At 44.5% G+C, this 18,147-nt stretch overlaps 1 protein-coding gene across 7 annotated transcripts in view; it reads left to right on the top strand.

Moving 5' to 3' along the window:
* The window catches only part of LOC128322773 (dynein axonemal heavy chain 5-like), a 240,360-nt gene that overhangs the window by 34,928 nt on the left and 187,285 nt on the right, over positions 1-18,147 (top strand). For 6 of the 7 annotated variants that reach the window (XM_053244679.1, XM_053244680.1, XM_053244682.1 and 3 more), the window contains 7 exons: positions 2,187-2,363; positions 4,730-4,843; positions 8,046-8,153; positions 9,949-10,071; positions 10,467-10,682; positions 13,981-14,088; positions 16,897-16,982. In XM_053244679.1, coding sequence (XP_053100654.1) covers positions 2,187-2,363; positions 4,730-4,843; positions 8,046-8,153; positions 9,949-10,071; positions 10,467-10,682; positions 13,981-14,088; positions 16,897-16,982 — 932 coding nt within the window. Of the gene's footprint in view, positions 1-2,186; positions 2,364-4,729; positions 4,844-8,045; positions 8,154-9,948; positions 10,072-10,466; positions 10,683-13,980; positions 14,089-16,896; positions 16,983-18,147 lie in introns of those variants that run through there. The other variant, XM_053244685.1, reaches the window with a different exon arrangement.

Below are 18,147 nucleotides of genomic sequence, written 5' to 3'. Positions count from 1 at the left end.
AACCCTTCCCATCTTTGAGAACTAATTTCAAATGTACGAGATGGTATTTGAGCACTTGCCACCCATTATCCGACAGACTGCGCTCTCATGAGTGTGCTAGCCATCTGGGCTCAGTAACCACACAAGGATACTCTATGTAGGAAAAGCAGGATATAGGTACTTCAGCGACTGCTGTCCCAGTCTTGTCGACTGCCACCAAATAGCTGTTAAACCGTGTGCCCTGCCAACCCACCCACCCATGTGGACATATGCATCCTTCCTGCAGCCCTGAAGAGTGGACCTGTGGTCCTGGGGCAGCTGGAAACTGGGGCTCCCCTCTCCCATGAAGCCCTGCACCAGCAGATCTCCATAAGGCGCAACACCGGACTGGACCTAGGAATTTTTGAATGGATTTAAAGATCCGTCCCAGAACCTGGTGTCTCCTCCGTCAGCGCAGATTCTTTGCAGGTGGTGTTGCTCTTGGCTGGGTGTTAAGGGCAGCCCCAAGCAGGGATTCAGGAGCAGCTGCAATCTATTTTTCTCTGAAAAAGTTGAGGAAGGGGGCCACAGCCACTTCCACTTTGGGGGTTTGCTCTCCCTAGGCTTACTCATGAGCAAGGCCGGTCGCCAGAGTCGGTTGTGCTCCAGTCTTAGGGAAATGCACTACTGCTGTGAAGATAGAGTCACCTGACCCGGGGCGCACTGCTCAATCATGAGAGTGAAAGGCCATGGGGACACCCCCACACAGCTCACGAGAAAAACCATCAGATGGGAGGGAAGAGAAATGCCTAGCAAATTCAGTCATGATGCCTAATGGCAAAACATCCCCTACTCACATGGATTGCTCCCTCATGGTAGTGATATGTCTGGGGGCTCTATATCGAGCCAGGTTGCTGTCTGGAGGAAAGCCATGGGGAGGGGTACACTACAGACTGCTTTTCTTGCCTTGGCAACTGCCACTGAGTAGCTATCAGAGCATGCCCCCTGCAAGCCCCTCTGCCCAAGTGGATATGTGAACCCTTTCTGGAACCACAAACCAGCGACCCTGCTGTCCCGGAGGTGCTTGAAAATGGGGGCTCCCCTCTTCTGCAATTATTTGCTCCGGCAGATCTGCATACGGCATGATGCTGGACCACGCCTTTGAATTCTGAATGGATTTAAAGGTCCATCCTAGTGTCTCCCTTGTCTCCTTGCTCCACACACTCGGTCAGGCTATGGCACATGGAGCATCTAGATCTCCTTTGGGTGCATGCAACTCTTCACATGGGAAGAGATTCTGTTCTATCTTTTACCATGGACAGTTGGGAGGCCCATACAAGCGGGGCCCGCTTAAGTGGGTGGGTGAGGTAGCTTTACTTATGAGCTCGCAGTCATGGGTTGGCCAGCACCCTCACAGCTGCATTGGTCTCCCCAAGATACTGGTCCTCATGAGAGGGCGAGCCCACTGGTAGCAAGCTGCCGGTTGAGCTGGATGTTTGTTGGGTCTGGATGGTCTTCTTTGGCAGGGTGACCCCTCGCAATATCATTCTTGGTACCGGTGGGACAGACCCCCAGCATCCTTTGTCCTTCCTCATTTACATATTCCCTCCTAGGAAGTCACAATGTTCGCCTCCTCCCCAGAGGAATAGGGAAATCCCCCCTCCCCAAATTTGTGCTTGTGTGGGACTATCAGGGTGCAGGTATCCTTGGGGTCCCCCGGTGCCATCGCTGCCAGAAGACGCGCTGGCATGACAGGGCACTTAAAGGGATTTAAATGCCATTTCCCTGTTGAGGGCAGGCAGCATGCTCTGAAAATGCACAGTCACACTCTGCATGCCCCCTTTGAGATCATGTCCAATTGTAGCCGCTCTGTTTATGTGCTGATGCTTTGCCCACAGTCTGGCCGTGGAGCTTGCTGGAATCGGCTTCAACAGTTAAGCAGCAGGGAGGGGCTACCTTCTCCTGCAACTGGAGGGGCTACCCTCTCCTGCAATGTCTGTGGAGTGATTTACAGTTTCAAATGGAAACCACAGGTCCTCCAGCCTCTTGTTTCATGTTAGGTATGAACCGGGTCCTTGTTTATTACTTTTAAGGTTTTCTAACTTATTTGACTTAAGTCCTTGGCATCTAGAAAATATCAAGATGTTAATGGCACAAAGTCCTGTAGTATATGTTGATGTTATTCTGTTCCAGCATAAAGTTTTTTTCAACGTTTGAATGAATTGTAGGTCATTGCAGAAAATGACCAACTACGAAAGGAAGCAGATGACCTTGGCCCTCGAGCAGAGCTGGATCATTGGAAGAAGCGACTTTCCAAGTTTGATTACTTGTTAGACCAGCTCAAGACCTCCGATGTGAAGGCTGTGCTTGGAGTGCTTACTGCTGCTAAATCCAAACTTCTCAAGGTTTGTATACTGGTGTATATGATTTCAAACAACAGCCTTTACATCTAAAACTCTTGTGTATGTGTTTACACACACACATACATAAACAAGTCTTGCCTTTCAGCCCAGTAGCTTACACGGCAGCTTACGACAATAAAATCCCCTGCTAACCGGGCAAAGAGGCACCTTTTACCGTGGTGATTCTCTTTATTTAGCAGGGGGAGAGTAACTGGCCCTATCCACCCCCAGCACAGTACCTCCAGTGACTGTCACTGGTGTCTATCTTGTGTTTTTTTTAGAATGTGAGCCCTTTGGCGACCAGGAGCCATCTTATTTATTTATTATTTCTCTGTGTAAATCGCCCTGAGCCATTTTTGGAAGGGCGGTATAGAAATCGAATTAATAATAATAATAAATAATAATAAAATGGCAAGAAACTCTGAAAATATTCCAGTACAGGTTGAGTATCCCTTATCCGAACTGCTTGGGACCAGAAGTGGTCAGGATTTCGGACTTTTCTGGATTTTGGAATATTTGCATACTGTAATGAGATATATTTTTATTTATTTTTATTTATTGTTAAATTTATATACCGCTTTTCATTAAAGCAATCCCAAGGCGGTTTACAGCAAAAAAAAAATTAACACAAGATGGTAAAAAAGACACAATTAAAATATTAAGTGGGGGGGGGGGAATTAAACAAATCTGATTAAAAAAATTAAAACAAAAAGCATAAAAGCAATAAAGATTATAAAGAGCAGCAGCAGAGAATCAAATAAATGCCTGGGCAAAAAGCCAAGATTTTACATTTTTTTCTGAAAGCTGTGATGGAAACTGAGGAGCGAATAGCCACCGGGAGAGCATTCCAGAGTTTGGGGGCAGCAACAGAGAAGGCCCTGTCCCACGTACACGACAACCCAGCCTCCCTCATTGTCGGCACCCGGAGCAGAGCCCCCTTAGATGATCTTGTCAAGTGGGCAGCAACCCTTGGGAGCAAGAGGTCCCTCAGGTATCCCGGGCCCAAACCGTTTAGGGCTTTAAAGGTCAAAAGCAGCACCTTGAATTGGACCTGGAAACAAACTGGTAGCCAGTACAGCTCTTTCAAAATGGGTGTGATGTGCTCCCACCGGGCAGCTCCAGATAAAACCCTAGCTGCTGCATTTTGCACTAGCTGCAGTTTCCAGATGTTCTTCAAGGGCAGCCCCATGTAGAGCACGTTATAGTAATCCAGCCTTGATGTGACTAAGGCATGGGTAACTGTGGCCAGATCTGCCTTCTCGAGAAAGAGACGCAGCTGGCGCACTAGCCGAAGCCGTGCAAAGGCACTCCTGGCCACCGCCTCCACCTGAGCTTCCAAAAGCAGAGCCGGGTCCAATAATACCCCCAAGCTGCGTACTTGCTCCTTCAAGGGGGGTGCAACCCCATCGAGAACTGGTAAAATCTCCTCATCCCGATTGGCTCTCCTACTGACCAACATTACTGCCGTCTTGTCTGGGATTCAATTTCAGTTTATTAGCCCACATCCAACCCATCATGGCCTCCAGCCCCCGATTCAGGACATCCACCACCTCCCTAGGATCAGGTGACAAGGGCATGGGATCCAAGTTTAAACACGAAAGGTTACTGTATACTGTATTTTAAATTTTTAGGTTTTATTTAAAGTCTCTAGTGCCAAAGCGAGTGAGTGAGCTGAGGCGTTTTGTTTTTTGTTTTGTTACGAGGTGCTTAGCCACAATGAGTTGGTGCTGCGGGCACACACTGTGGTGGTTTCCAGATTTTGGAGCAATCCGGATTTCAGATTTCTGGATTAGGGATACTCAATCTGTAATAGAACACTAAGCTACTGAAATACAAAATGCATAACTGCAATACAGTTTACAAAAATCATCACAGAAGTTGATACCTGTCAAAAACAAAAGGCTTTAACTTGCTTTCTAAAAAATGCAACAGGGAACTTGTCCCTCAGGCTTTCTGTATGAAGCTTTATGTATATACACCTTGATATAGTGTATATTTTATTACATCCATGGCTCTTTTAAATGTCTCCTACGTATAAATTGCCCTATAGCAATTGTCTAGTGAGTAGATAAGTAGTAAATAGAGGTTGGTGCCAGGAGTCGACAGCGACTCGACGGCACACTTTACCTTTTACCACTACAGCAAGAAGAAGCATTTCATACTCTGATGTAATAGTTTATTGCTTATTGAATGAACTATTTTAGTTTCGTTACCCGAGACAGAGAATCCTTTTGATTATCTGTTTAGTGCCCAGGTTGCAAAACAAACCCAAACCCAACCAAAACAACTGAAATACTCTTTTAAAAAAAGGTTTGATTTCAGCACATGCTCTTTATATGAATTGTCACTTGGATTTTAATTTTTCCAAGAACTGGAGAGAGCTGGATGCTAGGATCACTGATGCAGCCAACGAAGCCAAAGACAATGTGAAGTACTTGTACACCCTTGAAAAATGCTGTGATCCTCTATACAACAGTGACCCTGTAAGTAATTTTTTTCCTCATTGTAAAGATATACTTCTGTACAGCAAAGGAATTTTCAGGCTGCAAGCTACTGATAGTGAATATACATTGGGAGCAGTGGGAGGGGGAGACATCCCATGCAAGAGGTCTCTGTGTTGCACGTATACAGACGAGATACCTCTAGGATTGTAGCAAACCTGGGGAAAAGGGACTGGGAGAAAATAAATGCAGGCACACTCATGCCACAACTGCAAGAAGCAACATATATATGACGAATGCATGGAACGGGGTTTTATAGACCAAAGCTGGCCTGGGGAGATGACTAAGGGTACACTCATCCAGACATCTTAATATAATGTTAAATATATATTTTAAAGTGAGGTTTCAAAAATACCGATAACTTTTTTTGGTTAAATGCTTTTCCCCACTTGTAAGAAAAATGTGCCTTATGTTTTGATTACCACAAGCATAGTTGCATAGAGAATATCAAGGCAAAGTCTTTCATAGAGGCTAAGGTGATACTGTTTCAGTGGTGAAGACAGATGGAATTTTTAAAGAGGCTTCAGCTGGTTCTTTAGTTGTGCTGTGAACCAGCTTCCTCCCAGCTTTGTAATTTGTGCGATGACTGTAATTCCATCCAGTTGAACACTGCACCAGTCCTGACTCTTGTATAATTCAAGATGTCTATCCATCATTTACATTTTTTAAAAAGCGTCATGTGTCTATTTATTTACATGTTCTCCCATCTTTTTTTAAAAAAAGAGATATTTTGAAAAACAATTGCAAAATTGCTGCAGAGATTGGTGTGTGTGTTGGCATGATGGGCACTAGTCAGGTGGCACTGCACACAGCTGGCTTTTTGCTGCAAACCTGCAGAAACTATTCTCTTCAGAGCTTGAAAACTGCAGAACCCGTTTTCTTCAGCGAGAAGAAAAATTATCATGGTACTACTGAATGCAGTACAAGCACTTGCAAGAAATGGGGAAGGAATCAAAGGTTTCTGGAATAAAACTCCCCCAACTAGCGGCTCTCACTTGGTTTGAGCTGTTGTGTGAAGGGACACTGTAACTGGTAACCAGTACTTGGTAAACATTAGTACAGTTGACACTGTACACCTGTAACAATGAAACCCTCAAGATGCTGGTCTCCTTTTCCATCCCATGCTGGAATGGGAGTTTGCACCCATCACACTTGACAGTGGAAATGCCAAGAACACTGAAGAAGTAGGGAAGATTTATGTCTAGAGTGCCAAAATGTATTCCTCAAATAAACTTGCATTGGATTTAAAATGAGCCCAAAGAACAGAGACTGCAAGGGTGCATGAACTGTGACTTCAGAGTTTATAGTTTTAATGTTAGGGCAGTGTACGACCGTCATTATCAAGATCAAAGTCAACCTGAACCTAGTAATGACAGAAATCATGCACTTGATCCTTGGGGTGGTCCAGATTGCATTGAATTGACATATTGATGATAGCAGTGTGCCCGAACCGGTCCGGCGGCCATTCCAAAGAATGGCCGAACTGCTGGACCGGTCCGGCCCTGCCTGGTTCGGGTCCGGGTGGGGGGTATGCCTTTAAGGGCGGGAGGGCTTGCTTAGCCCTCCCGCCTCCTTGCCCCCGCCAGCGCCCGTATTGAACAGTATAGGGGCGCTGGAAACCAGCCGCCCCCCCCGCCGCGGCGGCGGCGAAATAACCCCCAAAGTCAGCCAGCCAGCCAGCCCTCCCTCCCTCCCAGCTAGCTGCCCTCCCACCCACCCACCCGCTCGCTCACCCGCTCGCTCACCCGCTCGAACACTGGATAAAAAACGAGAGGAGCTCCGGCACAGAGCTCCTCTCGTTCGGAAGGCCTCCTGAAGAATGGCGGCTTGCGCGCGCGCGCGCATGCGCGCGCCGCAAAGCATGCCGTTCTCCGGAGGCCCGGTCTACCCGGCGGGAAAGGGCCGGGTAGACCGGGCCTCCAATCGCTGAGTAGACCGGGCCTCCGATCGCCGGAGGCCCGGTCTACCCAGCGATCGGAGGCCCGGTCTACCCGGCCCTTTCCCACCGGGTAGACCGGGCCTCCGATCGCTGGGTAGACCGGGCTTCTGGCGATCGGAGGCCCGGTCTACTCAGCGATCGGAGGCCCGGTCTACCCGGCGGGAAAGGGCCGGGTAGACCGGGCCTCCGATCGCTGGGTAGACTGGGCCTCCGGCGATCGGAGGCCCGGTCTACTCAGCGATCGGAGGCCCGGTCTACCCGGCCCTTTCCCGCCGGGTAGACCGGGCCTCCGGAGAACGGCGTGCTTTGCGGCACGCGCAAGCTGCCATTCTTCAGGAGGCCTTCCGAACGAGAGGAGCTCTGTGCCGGAGCTCCTCTCGTTTTTTATCCAGTGTTCGAGCGGGTGAGCGAGCGGGTGAGCGAGCGGGTGGGTGGGTGGGAGGGCAGCTAGCTGGGAGGGAGGGAGGGCTGGCTGGCTGGCTGACTTTGGGGGTTATTTCGCCGCGGCGGCGGCGGGGGGGGCGGCTGGTTTCCAGCGCCCCTATACTGTTCAATACGGGCGCTGGCGGGGGCAAGGAGGCGGGAGGGCTAAGCAAGCCCTCCCCGCCCTAGAAACAAGGCCCCCCTTCGGTGCCGGTCCGGACTTCTCCGGACCGTGCACATCACTAATTGATGAAGGGCTTACCTTTACTGAAGAGTCAACTTCTCCAAGGAAAGAGGCTGCCTTCCAGGCAGCCACAGTATTTCATATTGCTGTCTTTCCTTGCCTGGTCTCACCCTATAATGCACCAGGAAAAGAACTACTGTAACATAATGGCATTGTGGAAAAATAGCCATGCCCTGGAACTATAGGGTGCTGGCTCTTCTTCCCCCCTAAAAAAAGATGCATGGTCATGACACTGCTTCCTTTCCTGGTGCATTATAGGATGAGACCAGGCAAGGAAAGGTAGCAATTTGAAATGCCGCTGCCCAGAAAGCAGCCTACTGCTCTGGAGAAGCTGACTCTTCTGTAAAGGTAAACCCCACTCTTACTTCTGATCCTAATCAATGCCATACTAATACGATGTGGTATGGCATTCAATAGATTACCAATATTGAAGGCATTTTTCATTGGAATCGTTTCCTGTAAGATAAAGCTTGCACCACCTTGGACCCGTTAATCTGTTTGATGAGATGCACAGTGCTAGTAAATAACTTTAGCCAAGTGATGCTGGAGAAAATTGAACTGATAATCTTGTCTTTTAGGTGGCCATGGTAGATGCTATTCCAGGACTCATACATGCTATCAAAATGATCCACAATATCTCACGCTATTACAACACCTCTGAGAAGATAACCTCCCTGTTTGTGAAGGTGGGTGTACACACAGCTCTTCTGAATCAGCACCTTTTCACTGGAAATTGTAGGGCAAATATGAACAATTAAAAAAGCTATCATAGAATATCACAAACTTTATTTCAGTAGCAAATATAAACTTGAAGTGCAGAATAAACATATATGAAATGCAAAGCTACAGTGCACAATTATACTGAATAGTGTTTTGAAATGAAGACATGTTGACATATCTCTTAGGTCCAACTTTCAATTATGTTGAGACTTGTTTGTTTTTCCATGGCACTGAATTGAAGCTAAGCATCATATGGAACCACAGAGTGTCTACTTCCAGTTTAGTTTAGGATAAATCAGAATCGGTTGTGATGTCCAAACTGATTGTCTTGCTTTATTCTAACCTACCTGCTTGAATTAAGGTTTGAAGTGAATTACAGAACATGGTTTATTTCAAACAGGTTAGAATAAAGCAAGGTCAGTCAGTTTGGCCGTGGTACCTGATTTTGGTTATATTGCTCTAAATTGGAAGTATCCTCATGCAGGCACAGAATGGGTGAACCAAACACTCCTGAGGCTCAAGGACATCATGCAGAACCAGGCTTTAACTGTGGTTCCATGTGACATCTGAACTAGTCTGCTAGCCCGATTTTCTACAGTCATGAGAACCACTGGGCTCGGCTGCGAGCCTAGTGGTTCTTGAGCGGGTAACCTGCTCAAGTAGCCCGCCCCTTAAACCGGGTTTGCGGAGGGAGTGCTCTGCAAACCTGGGTTTTTGTATTGTGAGTAGCCACGGCGCAGCTCCATGCCACGGTTACTCACAAGTAGACCCCGGGTGGCAGGCTGAAAAGCAGCCTCCCAGCTTGGGGGTCTCCCTAGTATGCCCTGTGCGCTCGCACAGGGCATACTTGTGCTTCCGGGGACCACACGACCCCCGAACTCCCCAGCCCCCGCTGGCTCTGTCACAGAGCCGGCAATCGTGTGGGTGGCTGATCTGGCTGCCCAGGGCTCCCGCCCGGTTAGGGCTTAGCCGGCTTAGCCCGCTCTCCCCACTGAGCTGCCCAAACCGGGTCTCACTGATCGTGAGACCCGGCTCCATGTTTTGTTACCTGAGAGCTGGGCTGTATATTACGTATGTGAAAACTCCCTTGTTGTGCTTCATTTTTCCTCGTGCTTGGTGAATGGGTCGGGAGAGACTAGGGAAACTGGCTGAACAAGACAGCAAATGGAAGTTGAACAACACGAAGAAGAGGTGGAACATAGGAAGCTGCCTTATACCAAGTCAGATCACTGGTCCCTCTAGCTCAGGATTGTCTACACAGATTGGCAGCAGCTTCTCCAAGGTTGCAGGCAGGGGTCTCTCTCACTGGAGATGCCAGGGAGGGAGTCTGGGACCTTCTGCATGCAAGCATGCTGGTGCTCTTCCCAGAGCAGCCCCATCCCCTAAAAGGAATACCTTACAGTGGGATATCTTACAGTGCTCACACATGTAGTATCCTATCCAAATGCAAATCAGGGCAGACCCTGCCTAGCACAGGGGAGAATTCATGCTTGGTACCACAGAATTAGCTCTCCTCTCATTACCAGCTCCTCCTCCCAGAAAAAGTGGCCAGCTTTTCCTCCCCACACTCCCTCGATCTCTAGTATGAACCTGAGCTCATTCTCCAGCTTTTCCCCCAGTGGGAAAGTTCCTTCAAAGTTCTGAGTGGACAGAGCTGGTCAGTGTAGGGGTTAGCCTTAGTAGTCTAGCGCTAAGATAAAACAGGGATCAACATTTGTTGATTACACAACAATTAGGTGAGACCTTATCTTCTACTTATAGGTTACAAATCAAATGATAACTGCCTGTAAAGCATATATTACGAACAACAACACTGCCACCATCTGGGATCAACCACAAGATGCTGTTTTGGAAAAAATAGAAGCTGCTATAAGGCTTAAGCAGGTAATCTGTAACTTGATATAAGATATAACATAAATCAAAGATAAATTGTACAGCTTGAAGTTTAAGAAACTGAAGGGATGAGAGGGAATGTAAAAAACTGTTTAATTATTTTGTTTTCTGTAACCCACCTAGGTATCTTTTTGTTAGGTGGTATACGAATGCAATAAATAATAGCAAGAAAATTAGTGAAAATATTCCATTTTAGTAGCACTTCACCAAGGAACATCTTTTAAAAAGTGTTTTTGGCTTGTATAAAGAATACCACAGAGTACCACACTGTATCAAAGCAACACTAATGTAGTTAATCATGAGAGTGCCAAATATGCCATGTTATTATGGAACCTAGTTCCAGTTACTTTTAAATAAAAATTAAATCTTGGTTGTATGTTCTCAAGGAATACCAAAACTGTTTTCACAAGACCAAAGAAAGACTGGAACAAAGTCCAGCTGAACGACAGTTTGATTTTAGTGAGATGTATATTTTTGGAAAATTTGAAACCTTTCATCGCCGTCTACTTAAGATCATGCACATCTTCAGTACTATCACAACCTATTCGGTTTTGCAAGACTCCAAGATGGAAGGACTGGAAGTCATGGCAACTAAATACCAGGTATGCAGAACATCTACCTTAATGAATTTGGTCTACTCACCAATCGCTCCTAAAAATAAGGGACAGGTTTTAAGAGGAGGTTTTTCTCAGTACAAGATGGTGTCCTGTAGATTTGATAAGTACTTTTAGGATGTTGAACTCTCCTAGGCCAGTGCAGGCAAGGAGGGGCACTCCACCCTGCACCACTTCTCTATTACTATCCAGTTGGACAATATGGATACTTACAGGGGGCAGCACAAAGTCTTTGGTTTGGAGTATCACTGTTTCCATAACATTTTCAAAAGTATGAGAGTTTGCTTTTCAAAGACAGTAGCGAAAGGGGCTGAGGGGTCTGTTTGATATTTAGTAGGGGAGTAAAATCAATTTAGAGTCCTCATTCTGATATTGTGAACAAAATTGCAGATGGGATTTACCATTTTACGTGCCCAATACTTTAAAGTACTAGTCTCAGCACTGCTATTCTTTCCACTATACAGATGACCTATGAGACCAAGGCTGATTTGCTCATGCATAAACGTCACTTGGTATCATATCACTCTGTGGTCACTCAATGGCTTCTTAGCTGACCACAAAAACTATATTTGTTGGATGTTTGAGGCAATATGAAAGCTCTGTTTGTGATGCTCTGTTGTGTGTAAATTCATGATCTGTACGTGCATTTTCATCATTGCTTGAATTTGCTGATCTGATGAGCATGTGCAGTTATACCTTATCAACCATGAGGGTTCAGTTCCAGCAAAACCTTGCCATTGGCAAATTTGCGGTTAGTTTTCCATTGAAATCAATAGGAAACAGGGAGTTAGGGGAACTGCGTCATGAAAAGACTTAAAAAAGAAAGAAAAAATACCAAAACATTTGCCATAAATCACCCAGGAATCCCTTAAAATCACCAAGAATAAGCAAGAGAAGTGAGCAAATTGAACCTCTGGACAATTTTGTACCCCACCAAATTGCTCAAAGGTACTTTTGAACCCCCCCTCCCAAACCACTCAAAGTCACTTTAAATTGTGAGGAGTTGGCAGGGTCAGCAAGAGGAATGAGTGGATTGAACCTCTGAACCCACGAAAATTGCGGACCTCCCCATCACTAAAAAATCTTGACAAACAGTGTATACTTGGGTCGCAAGTATACACTTGGCGAGACTGGTCACAATTTCCCAGTTACAGATACAGTGACTGGGAAAAATGCAGTTGGTGAGGTGTGACTGTATATGTAAACTCATCCTAAAACATCTAACTTGCCCAGGTTCACTTGCTGAATGCATAACTAAGGCTTAGTTCTCCTTCAGGTGGTAAACCTCGGCTTGGGCTGTTGCATTTCAGATTGCATATGGGGAATCACGTGACTGAATGCTTCTCCATGAAAAGTTCTGTGCACATAAAAAGCTAGCATATGGGAAAGGATGTTGGGTATACCTCTGGTTGTATAAAGGAAGTTGTTTTTTCTTTTTAAATAGAGGAGTATTAAGTTCTCTGAGCCTACATGTGAGTTGACCTACAAGTTGAACCCAGACACAGATTTATCACCTCGGTGAGAACTAGGTCTGAGTAGGGAGCTGAAGTTGTGTCTCAAGCCTAAATCTAGAACTTTGTCTCATGGGGGCCAGAGTTGCCTCTAACAAGGATTCCCAGATGTTGACTACAACTCCCAGCATTCCCATCTGCAGTGGCCTTTGGCAGGTGATTATGGGAGTTGTAGTAAGCAACATCTGGGAATCCCTGTTAGAGGGAACACTGTTTGGGGCATATCTAGGCTACAAGCATATACTGGCTGACATTCTCTGCACCTTGCATATGAAGCTGCCTTATACCGAGTCAGGCCATGGGTCCATCTAGCTTAATATTGTTTACACTGACTGGGAGTGGCTTCTGCAAGGCTGCAGGTAGGAATCTTTTACAGCACTACCTGGAGATCCCAGGGATTAAACATGGGACCTTCTGTATGCAAAACAGATGATCTACCACTGAGCTTCTGTCCCGTCCCATAGAGTTCTGCCCTTGCAAGGAACCAGTTGACTAGCTGTATTCAAGGCATGTCTCACAGAACACAGGGAGGGGGATTGTGACATGACTTTTACTTTTCTTCCCTCCCCACAAAATCCCTTTTCATTGCCGGGAATATGTCCCTGAGGACTGCGTGACTCTTGGGGACATATTCCTGGCAACAAAAATGGTTTTTGTGGGGAGGGAAGATAAGCAAAAATGATGTCCCAATCTCCTTCCAGCGTCCAGCATGCTGCAAGGTACACCTTGAATGCAGCTAGTTTACTGGCTCCTTACTTTGCTCCACCCTCATAGGGTTGTGGAGAATGTCAGCTGACATTGGTTTTATGTCAGTTTTACTGTAATAGATTCCTGCCAACAATCCTAGGAACTGCAACTTGTTGAATGTGCTGAACAGAGACCCTTACCCCTCTGCCTTGAATTTGCTGACTCTTAATCTTAATGTAGTAAGATGTCTTATTGTACTTTCGTTTGTACAGACTGCGGCAATGCAGGAACAGTGGGAGGTAACTTATGCCAGAGCTATTAATGCTGTGGCTTGTGTTATGAAAATGACTTTTTGCTTCTCACTAGAGGTCTTCTAAAAAAGAGAATGTTGGGATGTAATATTTAATTTCTATGGACCCACATATATTTCTCCTTCCATTTATCTTCTGTCAAAAAAGTCATTCTACCAGAGTGTGATCTCTGGAAGTGTTGCAGATTTTTGCATGTTTGAATACCTGTTTTACTTGAAAGCATATGTGTTTGTTTTAAATGTGGACTTTTTGGGTTGAGCTGTTTGTGTCTTACAGTGTGCAAAACTTTGTTATAGAGTTAATGGATGCAGCACTGGTCTGTCTTACTACTATTTTCTTCTCTTATTTATATTCTCCTTTTCAATGCAAAAGTTCTCAAAGAGGTTTATAAAGAAAAAGAGTAATAAGAAAAATGCTCTCTGGCCCCCAATGGGCTCACAATCGACAAAGAAACACAAGGTAGATACCAGCCACAGCCACTGGAGGACTGCTGTGCTGGGATTGAATAGGGCCAGTTGCTCTCCCCCTGCTCAATATGAGAGACTTGCCACTTTGAAAGGTGCCTCATTACCTAGTTAGCTGGTCTTCATATTATATGTGAGACCCTTGGGGACCCTTATTGTAAAGGTAGGATGTGCCATTTAGTACTGTCACTTGGAAAATGTATTCTTTGTCAGTGATGGGAAGAGAACTGCTTAGCCTTGCATTAAGAGCCTTTCCTGACGAGTGACTTAACCTTTAATGAATATCCATATTCATGTTCCTAATTATGTCTAGAGCATTGTTGTCACCATGAAGAAAAAGCAGTACAACTTTTTAGATCAGAGGAAAACTGATTTTGACCAGGACTATGAAGAGTTTTGCAAGCAAACAAATGACCTTCATGTAAGTTTGATAGTCACAAATTATATACTGATTGCTAATCCTAAAAACCTGATTGGGTAATGTATTCATACTGTGATTCATACTCACTTCTGCATGAATGTTTTGCATTTGGTCTTAAAATAGTTAAGTACATCTGTTCACAGATCAAGAATAGAATTGTCAGAGATCAGGATTATGAAACCTGATTATGAATATTCAATCCTGCACATTTTCAGTGTAATATAGGAAATCTTTCCTTTATAATTCCTAAGTAAAACTGTACACTGTTTCCCAGCTGCTATTTTTCTCCTGAAGTCCTTCTTGATATAACACATATCTGGGAAATGCATGGAAAAGCAGCTGTGGAGGGTGGGTTGCAAGAGGAAAATGGCAGGTGGAAGGAGGGTTAAGTATGGCCCCTCACTTGCAGCTTCTCTACTGTCATTCAGTTTCTTCCTCTCCATTTTGCAGCAGCTAGTAGAGATCTCAGACCCACTTTTGATGCTGGGATGCAGTTCTACCTTCAGTTCTAGGTTTTGTCTTGGATCCACGTAAAGAACTATATAAAATACTTCATGACAATACAAACTTCATGAACAGCGGTGTAATTGCAACCACATTTGGAATTGATTTATGGTCCAGTCTTGAAGTTTGCAGTGATATCAAATATCTAGTATGGAGTACATTGGTGGGAATGTAACCCCATCTAAAAGAGTTTGGACTTTTTGTCCTCACAGTATTTTTGTCTTGTTTGAATTAAGCTTCAATTTGTTCCCCCTCATCCATTTAAAAACTGCGCCTAGTCAGCAGTTTTGAACTCTTACTGCCTCCTTGTGATCAGATGATGGAAATGAGAGATAGCATGCTGATGGAGACCCAATTTCAAATCTCTGGATGACTTTAGGAACATAGGAAGCTGACTTAGACAAAGTCAGACCTTGTTGCACGCCATCAGCCAAAGACCACGGGGGTATAGCAGCAGTTCACCACTACCACCATCTGAGAGCTACCCACCAGGAAGGATTGGAATCACTGTAAAGTGGTGCCCCATAATTCCATCCCAGCAAGTCAGCCTGGAAAGATACCACGGCTGATAGTATCAAAAGCTACTGAGAGGTTTAGGAGAATCAACAGGGTTTCATGTCACCCACCAGGGTAACGAAGGCAGTTCCATTCCTAAAACTGGGCTGAAAATCAGATTAGATTTAAATAATCTGCAGTTACTACAGCATCAGAGGATCATCATAACACTGTTACTGCAACATTACATTAATGCAAAAGTTCTGCAAAGATGTACTTCTCCAGAAACTCAGCACACAGTTGAATTCTGTATGAAGCAAAGTATGTGTAAGCTTGTATGATTGCAGAGGTAGGTAATTAATGACAATGACAGTATTTATTTATTTTTGACAGACAAGTCTTCAATGTGTTATTTGAGACTTACTGATTCAGAACTCTCTAATATGACTTGGCACAAAATATGCTTTGTTTGACTCAGCAGTTGTGCAGGTCAACGCATTCTGAGCATGGCTTGGTAACTTAGCAGGTCAGCTCTTGGGTGCAGCATTATTTGACATGTTTGGTGTGTTGGGATATGCAACAGCTGCAGCCTAGCTTGCTGTATAGTTTGCATGTAATCTACTATGATGCCAGAGGGGGTGCTATAGTTTCCTCTGTATTGTTGGGCTAGCTAGGAGTTTCTTTTCTTTTTCCTGTTCCTGTTTGTTCCTGTTCCTTTGTGCACAGCAAGTTCTGTTCTGATCTCTGAGTGCCTTTGTCTCACAAGTAAAGTTACCTTAAAACCCTTTCACTGCTGTTTGCTCTGTATACCATGTGGACAGAAAACACTGTGCAACATGGAGAACACAACCCAAGTATTTTGTAGAGATGACATTTTGTAGAGGATTAATTATCAATCTAACATCACAGATCACCCCCTGCTGTCCTCCCCCACCAGAGCATGACTGATTCAGACTCACTGATTCAGATCTTTGATGTGACTGTACACACTATATGAAATATGCTGAGTGTGACTGCACTTTCTGATGGTGACTGCACTTTCTGATGGTGACTTAACACTCTTTGTGGATCATAGGTCAACATACTGTGAACATGTTTTGGCAGTTGCTGACAAAACTAATCACAGTGGCTTAGTTCTTTTGAAGATCTTAACTCTGAATGATGGGATATAAATCTAATAAATAAACAGCTCTACAAATCTCTACAGTGTAGCTTTCCTGCAGTGCATACTGATGCACTATACATTGCACTGAAACATTTGAGGAAATCTACTTGGGAATAGTTTTACTAGTATGCATTCTAATTTTGAGATGGTATGTTGGGAGGGCTTGTATATTGCAAGACCCTTTGGGGTGCTGTGAATCAATAGAGACAGATTGCACTCCCTGTGGGATCTCTGTCAGTGAGGGCTGTCTCACCCAGTGTCAGAAGGCAAGTCTTGCCCTCAGCACAGTGATGTCTCCAAGTGCAGCACTTTAGTTGTCCCCATTGGAACTAAGGGGAAACCTTCTTGGGTATTGAAGAAAGGAGTTGTACTCAGGGGTTACCATTGGGGTAGAGATTAAACCTGGCTCAGTTTCATGGTGACCCTAGTCATTGAGCGTCAAGGCAGTCCTCTGCTTTCTGTTTCTTGGCCACACGAGAGTGTGAACATTATATGCTTATAATGAAAAGGCAGGATATTATTTTCCTAAATAAATAAACATTGTGATGGAAGATTGGGAACCAGCTTATATAAATATATATATTTATGGAAATAAGATAATATTCTGAACCAGTATCTTCCATCTTCATATTTTCTTCCTGTAGCAACAATTACTGTCATTTATGGATATTACTTTTGAAAAGATCACAAACACTGAAAGAGCCCTTGATATGCTGAAGAAATTTGAACGGTAACAGTTTTTCATTTTAATCTTGAGATATCTCAGAATAAGAAACTACTGGCACATTTGTAATGTTTTCTGCCATACTTTTGAATTAAATCTGGAGAGTTTTGATGATGGATTCAGAAAATTTATTTTTGTAGTGCATACCTTTTATTGACTCATCTGAACAAGAAATCTCTAAGTGAAAACAGTTCTCACAAAGAGTGAAAATGACATGTTCAGTGCATTATTGATGTTCTCCGTATTGGTAGAATAGTACTTTTATCTTTTCACAGACACTCTTCATACATGATAAATGGCTTAATTTATCTTAGTCCACCCTTAACTGATGCAGACCTAATGGATGTCTGGCAGGGGATTCAGCCTTTGCACTACTAGTGCACTCTGACCAATGTACAAGCATAGATATTTATTTATTATTATTTATTTATTTGATTTATATACCACCCTTCCAAAAGTGACTCAGAGTGGTTTACAACAGGATAAAAACAATTAAAACCAGTTAACAATTAACATCAAAAATATAAAAACAGAATAAAATCAATTAAACATTCAAACAATTAAAAACCCTGGAAAACCAGGGCAAACACTTAAAACAATTTAAAACAGTTTACAACAATTTAAAAACCCTGGAAGGCCAGGCCAAGCAGATAGGTCTTAAGGGTTCGCCTGAAAGTCAATAATGAACTCAATTTACGGATTTCTTTCGGGAGTGCATTTCATAGCCCAGGAGCAGCAACAGAGAAGGCCCGCCTCTGAGTTACCACCAGATGAACCAGTGGTAGCTGGAGACGGACCTTCTCAGATGACCTTAACGTGCGGTGAAGATCATGCAGAAGAAGGCGCTCTCGAAGATAACTTGGACCTAGGCTGTTCAGGACTTTAAAGGTAATAACCAGCACTATGTATTTTGCCCGGAAACATATCAGCAGCCAGTGTAACTGTTTCAAGACAGGCACAATATGGTCACTCCAGGTTGCCCCAGGTACCAATCTGGCTGCCGCATTTTGAACTAATGGAAGTTTCCGAACTATATACAAAGGCAGTCCCATGTAGAGTGCATTGCAATAGTCAAGCCTGGAGATTACCAGCTGATGCACCACTGTTCTGAGGTCATCCTCTTCAAGGAATGGGTGCAGCTGTTGAATCAGCTGAAGCTGATAGAAAGCAG

Source organism: Hemicordylus capensis, chromosome 4 (assembly GCF_027244095.1).
Source record: "Hemicordylus capensis ecotype Gifberg chromosome 4, rHemCap1.1.pri, whole genome shotgun sequence".
In the NCBI taxonomy this organism is placed as follows: domain Eukaryota; kingdom Metazoa; phylum Chordata; class Lepidosauria; order Squamata; family Cordylidae; genus Hemicordylus; species Hemicordylus capensis.
Note: the sequence above shows the minus strand (reverse complement) of the source record. Positions and strands in the feature narration are given on the sequence as shown.